The sequence below is a fragment of the Hyla sarda genome, chromosome 8 (assembly GCF_029499605.1).
Source record: "Hyla sarda isolate aHylSar1 chromosome 8, aHylSar1.hap1, whole genome shotgun sequence".
In the NCBI taxonomy this organism is placed as follows: Eukaryota; Metazoa; Chordata; class Amphibia; order Anura; family Hylidae; genus Hyla; species Hyla sarda.
Genome location: NC_079196.1, coordinates 206,562,732 through 206,573,406, shown reverse-complemented (window position 1 = coordinate 206,573,406; position 10,675 = coordinate 206,562,732). Strand labels below are relative to the sequence as shown.

General features: G+C 46.5%; 1 protein-coding gene and 1 long non-coding RNA gene across 3 annotated transcripts in view; one reads left to right on the top strand and one right to left on the bottom strand.

Annotated features, from left to right (window-relative positions):
* ADCY9 (adenylate cyclase 9) overlaps nucleotides 1-10,675 on the bottom strand; it is a 140,861-nt gene that overhangs the window by 38,471 nt on the left and 91,715 nt on the right. The window contains exon 2 of the mRNA XM_056536525.1: nucleotides 261-451. Within this exon, the coding sequence (XP_056392500.1) occupies nucleotides 261-451 (191 nt within the window). The remainder of the gene's footprint in view (nucleotides 1-260; nucleotides 452-10,675) is intronic.
* Nucleotides 1-10,675, top strand: part of LOC130285202 (uncharacterized) — a 94,644-nt gene that overhangs the window by 14,700 nt on the left and 69,269 nt on the right. The gene's annotated exons all lie outside the window — the stretch shown is intronic.

Here is a 10,675-nt window from a genome sequence, read left to right as displayed (position 1 = left end):
AATTAATTGCTGCTAATGAGGACAAAGGGTGGCAGGGGATTGTTCCTGGGGGCACTCTCTTAGCATCCCACAGAGATCAAACCATTAACACTTCTCTATCAGCCACACGATTCACATGACCTTTACGCCATTAACCCTATATGTGCCAGGTTGACATTGTTGTTTTTTTTTGTTTTCTCCCTATAACCTGATACTTTAATCCTCATCCCCCACATCAGGCCGCACTTAATGATTCATACACCGCACAGAGGATTACTCACCTTGAGCCTATCCATGTGAGAGCAATGAAGCAGAGAGTCACTGGTGCTGTCTGTAATGACACCCCCAACACCGTGGGGCGTCTGTGAGCCGCTGCCAGGGTCTGACCCCTCCTGGAGTGGAAGCAGGGTCTGGGAGCAGCTGCAGCTGGGGACACGCGGCCTGCGCCCCGAGATCAGGTACGTCTTCAGGCCTGTATAAAACAAAGGAACATTAGTAACTATTATCAAAGATAGAAAGAAAGAAAGATACATAGACTATGGATAGCTCTGTTATGGAGGGGCCATGGCTGGTTCTGTTATGGAGGCGCCATGGATAGTTCTGTTATGGAGGCGCCATGGATAGTTCTGTTATGGAGGCACCATGGCTAGTTCTGTTATGGCAGGCTATGGATATCTCTGTTATGGGGACATTATGGCTAGGTATACTACATGGGCGGTTATCACTGTTATGGGGGGCTATGGCTAGCTTTGTTATGCACGCACTATAACTAGCTTACGGTGCACCACGATTAGCTATGTTATAGGGGCACCACAGCTATCACTGTTATGGGGACACTGTGACATTCTATATGGCAGCCCTGGTCAGTATTTGAGGGCAGGACCTTGTGTGTTTTCTCCTTAAGGTGGCAGTAAGCTTATATGACCTACATCCCCGATCATCCCATGACTTTGGCGCACTCTTTACCCTTCACAGGCGGGCGCCCTGGCATCAGACATGTGCTGGGTTACCCATTTACTTTTTTTTAATGATAAACGAATTATCTGGAGGATTATCCACCACTTTCCTAATACCTGAAGAAACTTAATGGCGGCCACATATCAGCGCTAGTTCTGCCACACGACACTGGGAGCTTTGTGAATCAGAACAGCTGCAGTAAAGACAGGGCCGAGCTACAAGGATGCGTGAGAATGCGAGGCACAAAAATGCACATACAGTAAACTATGGGCTCAGCAGCTGTGCAAGGAATGAGAGGCGGCGTGCAGTGCACTCCATGGACAGCAGGTGGCAGCACATACACAAGCTTGTGAATGCCAGCTATCGCCCAGAGATGGTACATTGTCTAGTGCAATGGTCTTCAAATTGTGGCCCTTCATATATTGCATAACTATAACTCCCAGCATGCCCGGACAGCCAACAGCTGTCCGGGCATGCTGGGTGTTGTAGTTTTGCAACATCTGGAGGCCCACACTTTGGAGACCACTGGTCTGGTACAGTATTTGCACTGTTGCACTGCATAGAGTTTGCATATTCTCCCCCAATTTTTTTCCCAGCCTTAACAATAGACAAGTGCAATCCCATCGAAATAATTAGGAAAAGTTTCCGGACGTGCAATGTGACCTTTAAAGAAATCATTTCACAAGGAGGGGGAGGCTGAGCTGTGAGCTTCATCAGCTCATCTTCTCTATCTGCTGGTGTCGTACAGCTCCCACTTCAGTCAGTGCCTTCATCTGTACTGGAACCCTCTAGTGACCATCACGAGATACTGCCAGACCCGGAGCATTAAAAAAAAATGAATGCTCTGGGACTAGGCGGTAGCAGGATGGCATTATCTAGACTTGGAAGGGCAAAAGTAATTGCCTCTTACCCCCCTGGTAATGTCGGCCTGCTACTGTTAGTTTTTTATCTATTTATTTACTTAAAAATATAGGGGGGTTTGGGGTACCCCCTATTTTTCATAACTTGCCTACTGTTTAAATCATGTTTTGTATCGGTATTGAAGCCCTCTAGTGACCATCATGTGATACCGCCAGGCCCGGAGTGTAAAATAATTATACTCTGGGACTGGACGGTAACATTTAAGACAGGGGAGGGCAACAGAAAAAAAAGGCCTTTAGTACCCTGGTACCCACATCACTGATTTAAACAGTAGGGCACGTAATAAAAATAGGGGAAACCCCAAATAGCAACAGAAAAAAAGGCCTTTAGTACCCTGGTAATGCCAGGCTGCTTCTGCATGTTTTGTATCTATTTACTAAAAAAAAAAAAAAAAAAAAAAAAAATATATATATATTATATTATATTATTATTATTATATTTTTTTTTAATTAAACTTATAAATAGGGTTGTCCTGAAATATAAGGGAATTATATTGTACTGTGCTGCCGAATATGTTGGCGCTGTATAAAATATTTTTTAGTAAATAGATACAAAACATGCAGAAGCAGCCTGGCATTACCAGGGTACTAAAGGCCTTTTTTTCTGTTGCTATTTGGGGTTTCCCCTATTTTTATTACGTGCCCTACTGTGTAAATCAGCGATGTCCAAACTGTGGCCCTCCAGATGTTGCAAAACTATAAGTCCCATCATGTTTTGCAAATCCTAGCATCCTAGACATGCTGGGAGTTGTAGTTTTGCAACATCTGGAGGGCCACAGTTTGGATATCACTGGTTTACATCCTTATTTCATCTGTACTGGAGACCTCTAGTGACCGTCGTGTGATACCGTCAGGCCCAAAGGGTAAAAAAAAAAACCTATGCTCCGTGACAGGGTAGTAGCAGGCTGACATTATTTAGGCTGGGGAGGGCAAAATTAAATGGTCTCTACCACCCTGGTAATGCCAGCCTGCTACTGCTTGTTTTGTATCTGGCTTTAAATCGGTAACCAGAGTGGAGAACCTCTAAATCAGTGGTCCCCAAACTGTGACCCTCCAGATGTTGCAAAACTACAATTCCCAGCATGCCTGGACAGCCTACGGCTGTCCAGGCATGCTGGGAATTGTAGTTTTGCAACATCTGGAGGGCCACAGTTTGGGGACCACTGCTCTAAATCAATGTTTTCTAACCAGGTTGCCTCCAGTTGTTGCAAAACTACAACTCTCAGCATGCCCGGACTGGCATGCTGGGAGTTGTAGTTTTGCAACAGCTGGAGGGCCACAGTTTGGGGACCACTGCTCTAAATCAATGTTTTCTAACCAGGTTGCCTCCAGTTGTTGCAAAACTACAACTCTCAGCATGCCCGGACTGGCATGCTGGGAGTTGTAGTTTTGCAACAGCTGGAGGTACACTGGTTGGGAAACATTGATTTAGAGGTTCTCCACTCTGGTTACCGATTTAAAGCCAGATACAAAACAAGCAGTAGCAGGCTGGCATTACCAGGGTGGTAGAGACCATTTCATTTTTGCCCTCCCATGCCTAAACACTGCTCTAAATCTCAGTAATCAATTGCTGGAAGACCCATTGTTAAAGGCTGTCTGGGCATGCTGGGAGTTGTAGTTTTGCAACAACTGGTTGGGAAATACTACTCTAAATCTCTGCGATGCAGTGCTGACAGACCCAGTGTGCCCGCGCATCATATGGACATCCATTTATTTGGATGGCTATCATTTTATACTACATTTTCCCCTGCAGCAGCCGCTCCAGAGGAAGTCTATTCCGAGCCGCAACTTCCTCAGGGAAAAACAGAAACTCGCTAGAGGTTCCAGAAGCTAGACCTGCGCTGATCAGCTGATCGCTGTTTTATTAAACTTATAAATACGGTTGTCCTGAAATATAAGGAAATTATATTGTACTGTGCTGCCGAATATGTTGGCGCTGTATAAAATAACGGAACAAAAAAATATATAATCTAATAATACTATAAACAAAAAAACATACAGTGTCGCAGCTATTATTATCCAAGGTTGATGGCTGTCGGGCATGCTGGGAGTTGTAGTTTTGTAACAGCTGGAATGCCACAGGTTGGGGGGATGGGACACTGCTTTATAGCTTCTATTCTGGCGCACCCTCTCTGGATAGATTATAATAGATGACATCATGTTTTTTCAAGGGTATTCGTCCCTGGATTATATAATCAGAACTGAAATGCAGACGGCACTGTGGAAAAACCTGGATGGTGCCGCCCGCGGGTGCCAATATCTCTTAATACATCTCTGCATTAAATCACAGGAACACTCAGTCCTTCCCATGTCTGCACTATGTATCTTATATAACTCACCATGGCTTCTGTCTTAAAGGGGAATGCAGGTAAAGACGGATGATTTATGACTAATAACGAATTATGCCGTTTACTTCGCCAAAGCGCGAATGGGTTTAGGTCGCTGCTTAGTAACAGTGGACGCAGCCAGGAGGTGACAACAGCGTGATCTTGTGGTATGTCATGGATGGATGGATGCCGGAATCTAGTGATGGGAGGTGGGCACCTACACACTTCTCGCTCTAAGCAGGACCGGCTCTGCCTATAGGCAAAATTGGCAGCCGCCTAGAGCGCCCTCATGATGGGGGGCGCCGCTCTGCCTGCCATAAAAAAGTTAGAGCCAGGGCTGGTGCAAGGATTTTTTTTGTCACACTAAAAAGCTCCCCTGGAGCATTTAATTTTGTCTAAGTCTAGGTGAGCAAAACGGCCTAATAGACATTGTGAGACAGTCTCAGTCATGTGACAGAGCCAGGAGAGAATGCACGAAGGGCGCTGGACTCGTTTTACTGATCAGTCGGGTTCTAAGTACACCGACCCTGACGGATCAAACTTTTAGAATGGCTCTCTGACAAATCAAAGGTTGTTTTTATAATGACAGTGCCCATGTAAAGGTATCCTCACGATAGGTGGAAACAGTGGCAAAGAAATTGGGGTCGCAGTTGCGACTGGGCACATATGGTAGAGGAATGGGAAAAGTTCTCTGCCCCTCCTCCTTTAGTGTATGCTGTATCCTGACCAATCATGGCCGCCGACCTGGTGTCATTTATAAAATACTAATAGATGGGCATGATATTGAGTGCTGGTGTGAATGGGGGACATGCTGAAGTGGCTGGTGTGGATTATTGGGGAGATTATGATGGGGGGCTGGTGTGGATATATGGGGAACATGCTGATGGGGGGGCTGGTGTGGATATATGGGGAACATGCTGATGGGGGGCTGGTGTGGATATATGGGGAACATGCTGATGGGGGGCTGGTGTGGGTGTATGGGGGACATGCTGATGGGGGGCTGGTGTGGATATATGGGGAACATGCTGATGGGGGGCTGGTGTGGGTGTATGGGAAACATGCTGATGGGGGGCTGGTGTGGGTGTATGGGAAACATGCTGATGGGGGGCTGGTGTGGGTGTATGGGGGACATGCTGATGGGGGGCTGGTGTGGATGTATGGGAGACATGCTGATAAGGGGGATGATGTGGGTGTATGGGAGACATGCTGATGGGGGGCTGGTGTGGATGTATGGGAAACATGCTGATGGGGGGCTGGTGTGGGTGTATGGGGGACATGCTGATGGGGGGCTGGTGTGGATGTATGGGAGACATGCTGATGGGGGGCTGGTGTGGATGTATGGGGAACATGCTGATGGGGGGCTGGTGTGGATGTATGGGAAACATGCTGATGGGGGGCTGGTGTGGATGTATGGGAGACATGCTGATGGGGGGCTGGTGTGGATGTATGGGAAACATGCTGATGGGGGGCTGGTGTGGATGTATGGGAGACATGCTGATGGGGGGCTGGTGTGGATGTATGGGAGACATGCTGATGGGGGGCTGGTGTGGATATATGGGGAACATGCTGATGGGGGGCTGGTGTGGGTGTACGGGAGACATGCTGATAAGGGGGATGATGTGGATATATGGGGAGCATGCTGATGGGGGGCTGGTGTGGGTGTATGGGAGACATGCTGATGGGGGGCTGGTGTGGATGTATGGGAGACATGCTGATGGGGGGCTGGTGTGGATGTATGGGAGACATGCTGATGGGGGGCTGGTGTGGATGTATGGGAGACATGCTGATGGGGGCTGGCGTGGGTGTATGGGAGACATGCTGATGGGGGGGGGCTGGTGTGGGTGTATGGGAGACATGCTGATGGGGGGGCTGGTGTGGGTGTATGGGAGACATGCTGATGGGGGGCTGGTGTGGGTGTATGGGAGACATGCTGATGGGGGGCTGGTGTGGGTGTATGGGAGACATGCTGATGGGGGGCTGGTGTGGATGTATGGGAGACATGCTGATGGGGGGCTGGTGTGGGTGTATGGGGAACATGCTGATGGGGGGCTGGTGTGGGTGTATGGGAGACATGCTGATGGGGGGCTGGTGTGGGTGTATGGGGAACATGCTGATGGGGGGCTGGTGTGGGTGTATGGGAGACATGCTGATGGGGGGGCTGGTGTGGATGTATGGGAGACATGCTGATGGGGGGCTGGTGTGGGTGTATGGGAGACATGCTAATGGGGGGGGCTGGTGTGGGTGTATGGGAGACATGCTGATGGGGGGCTGGTTTGGGTGTATGGGAAACATGCTGTTGGGGGTCTGGTGGGAATCTGGGAGACATGCTAATGGGGGGGCTGGTATGGATGTATGGGGGACATACTGTTGGAGGCAAGTGTGGATATATGGGAGACATGCTGATGGGGGGCTGGTGGGAATCTATGGGAGACATGCTAATGGGGGGCTGGTGTTAATGTATGGGGAACATGCTGATGGGGGGGCTGGTGGGAATCTATGGGATACATGCTATTGGGGGCTGGTGTGGATGTATGAGGGACATGCTGATGGGGGGCTGGAGTGGGTGTATGTGGGACATGCTGATGGGGGCACTGTATGGATTTATGGGGAACATAATTATGGGGGGCTTGTGTGGGTGGATCTTGAACTTGTTTATTGTGAAGCTGGTGTGGATATATGTGTACATGCTGATGGGGGGCATGGTGTGGATATATAGGGGACAGGGCTCAGAGGCAGGACCCCAGAATATTTTTTTGCAACTGGGCCCTGTAGTTTCTGGGTGTAGAGCATCTGACTGAGCAGGGCCCACCACTGGTTCCCCAACTGGTCATGAGAATGAGGGTCCCAAACAAATGGAGGGACTTAGAAAGATAGGTGAGCGCTGTACTCTGCATCCCAATGGTGACTAAATGTTGCAAAATTACAACTACCAACATGCCCGGACAGCCTTTGCATGTTGGGAGTTGTAGTTTTGCCACAGTTAAAGGGACACTGGTTAAGAAAGTCTGGTTTAGCCCATGGAGGATTATCTGAACTGGATACAGTTGTAACAAACAATGAGGTGTATTAGATGTGTAGGAATTTGTGGTTTATTGACGACCAGGCGACTAACAAGTCTCAGGCGGCCATATTTCCTGTTCATTGGCTGCCACTTATCATTACTTGAAGTCACATGAAGGATGTCACGCTTGGATAAAATACAAAGCTGCCTCTGAAGTCAGGTCTGAGAACCGGCAACTTCCTTGTAATGAGATTATATATATATATATATATATATATATATATATATATATATATATATATATGAATCCTGAGCAGTAAGGAGCTGAAAGATCAAAACACCAAGTGTAAATCATACATAGGCCCTAAATTATACATGTAAGGAAACAAACCCCAAACATCTGCATCATCCTCACCACAAGTTGTGGAGAACGATCACAGAGAGCAAGAAGTTGTCAGATACCTATCTGTATTATACTCCAGAGCTGCACTCACTATTCTGCTGGTGAGATCACTGTGTACATACATTACATTACTTATCCTGTACTGATCCTGAGTTATATCCTGTATTATACTCCAGAGCTGTACTCACTATTCTGCTGGTGGGGTCACTGTGTACATACATTACATTACTTATCCTGTACTGATCCTGAGTTATATCCTGTATTATACTCCAGAGCTGTACTCACTATTCTGCTGGTGAGGTCACTGTGTACATACATTACATTACTTATCCTGTACTGATCCTGAGTTATATCCTGTATTATACTCCAGAGCTGTACTCACTATTCTGCTGGTGGAGTCACTGTGTACATACATTACATTACTTATCCTGTACTGATCCTGAGTTATATCCTGTATTATACTCCAGAGCTGTTCTCACTATTCTGCTGGTGAGGTCACTGTATACATACATAACATTACTTATCCTGTACTGATCTTGAGTTATATCCTGTATTATACTCCAGAGCTGTACTCACTATTCTGCTGGTGAGGTCACTGTGTACATACATTACATTACTTATCCTGTACTGATCCTGAGTTATATCCTGTATTATACTCCAGAGCTGTACTCACTATTCTGCTGGTGGAGTCACTGTGTACATACATTACATTACTTATCCTGTACTGATCCTGAGTTATATCCTGTATTATACCCCAGAGCTGTACTCACTATTCTGCTGGTGGAGTCACTGTGTACATACATTACATTACTTATCCTGTACTGATCCTGAGTTATATCCTGTATTATACTCCAGAGCTGTACTCACTATTCTGCTGGTGGAGTCACTGTGTACATACATTACATTACTTATCCTGTACTGATCCTGAGTTATATCCTGTATTATACCCCAGAGCTGTACTCACTATTCTGCTGGTGGAGTCACTGTGTACATACATTACATTACTTATCCTGTACTGATCTTGAGTTATATCCTGTATTATACTCCAGAGCTGTACTCACTATTCTGCTGGTGAGGTCACTGTATACATACATTACTTATCCTGTACTGATCCTGAGTTATATCCTGTAGATCTTTTATTAAAATTTCAAACATAACAATAAAAAAATTACAAAACATAAACATATCATATCTGACAGAACATATCAATATAACGATCATAAAACCATCACCATAGCATAAAATACAACACCGGTCCACCCCACACTCATTCCTGCACACAAACAAATATATACAATATTTACAAAAGACAGATTCCTATAATACCCATAATACCCATACCATACTAATAAACTATATACACTAATATACACTAATACTAAATGTGAATTTCCTGGCCCAGTTGTAATACCAAAAACCCAATACCAGTAATATACCAAAAAGAATAACAACAACAACAATAATAATATATACAAAATAATAAAAACCAACACAAACAAAATAACACCACATTTTTTTTTTTTTTTTTTTTTTTTTGGGCCCTGAGCTGGTCCCGCATCCCATGCCCCCAGTACATGTTACCAGACGTCCATGAACCAGTCCAGGATTTTCTGTATATATAAAAGTCCCATACAAACCCCCTCCCCCCTTTTTAACCCACCACCCAACCTAAACTAAACCCAAACCCCAGGTGGCATCACACAATATATACAATATATACATTACATAAAATATACACAGACTAACAATATATACAATACATAAGTATACAAATAGACTACAACAATAAATACAATAACAAATACATATAACAATATAAGCCAAACAACAAACCCCTAAAGCTCAAGTTCAGCGCCTGCAAGCCCTATATTACCATAAACCAACTGCTCAAAACAAAAAGACTAATGTGCCAGCATCAGCCCACCACCAGGGGGAGACAACAGGCTAAGGCACTTTAAAGGCAGAGCCCCTCCATAGACGAGAGGCCCTGCCAGCACCCAGCCTCTCGTACTCCAGAGAACGCACCTTCACCAGGTCACTGAGAATGTTCCTAACCACCACATCCACAGGGAGGATTTTACGCTGCGTCGACACTAAACACCGTGCGTTCCACGTGTAATACCTGACCACTGAGCTGACTAGGAATAAAGTGCACCGGTCCCAGCCTCCAAGGTTTCTGAATGCCCCATAGGCCCATTCCGCATAGGAGAGACTGGCCAGCCGAGGCCAACCAATGGAAGTGCCCACCCTGGTGTAAACCTCTGTGTTAAAGGGACAATGAAGCAGAAAATGCTCCATGCTTTCCAGCATGCCTCCACACTCTTCGCGGGGACATCCCCGGTCATCAGAGCTCCTGCACTTCAGATTGTCCCTCACACACAGTTTCCCATGGAAGCAGCGCCAAGTCAAGTCCCAAAACTTCAAGGGGATCCTGATAGAATTCAAAAGCTCTAAACCCACCTCCAGATCCCGACTTGGGCAGTCCTTGAGCGCCAATGGCCTCTGGAAATGAGAAGACAGGACCCTCTTGTCAAGGAATTTCCTCGACAGAGTCCTAATCTCCCACATCCCAAGACCCCACCGACGAATAACCTTCAGAACAGGGGTAGCGTAAGCCGGGAGATGCCCGTGTGGTGTGCGAAGATCCTTCACTTGCCCTCCTGTCTCCCATTCCTGGAAGAAAGGCCGAAACCATCCCCTACAGGAGGATACCCACGGAGGAGCCCTCTCTGACCAGAGGTTTGCTATATTGGTCTTAAGAAAGGTATTCACTAGGAATACCACGGGATTGACCATACACAACCCCCCTAGTCTCCTTGTACGGTAAGTAACCTCCCTCTTCACTAGGTTCAGTCTATTCCCCCATAACATTTGGAAGAACACACTGTAGACCCGGGTCCAAAGAGGTTCTGGCAACATGCATACACTGCCCAGATATATCAGCAAAGGGAGCAGGAAAGTTTTCATCAGGTTAACCCTTTCCCGGAGGGTCAAAGACCAACCCTTCCACTGATCCACCTTCTGAGCGGCGATCTTAAGCCTGCTGTCCCAGTTTTGTTTGGGGTAATCCCCGTGACCAAATTCGATG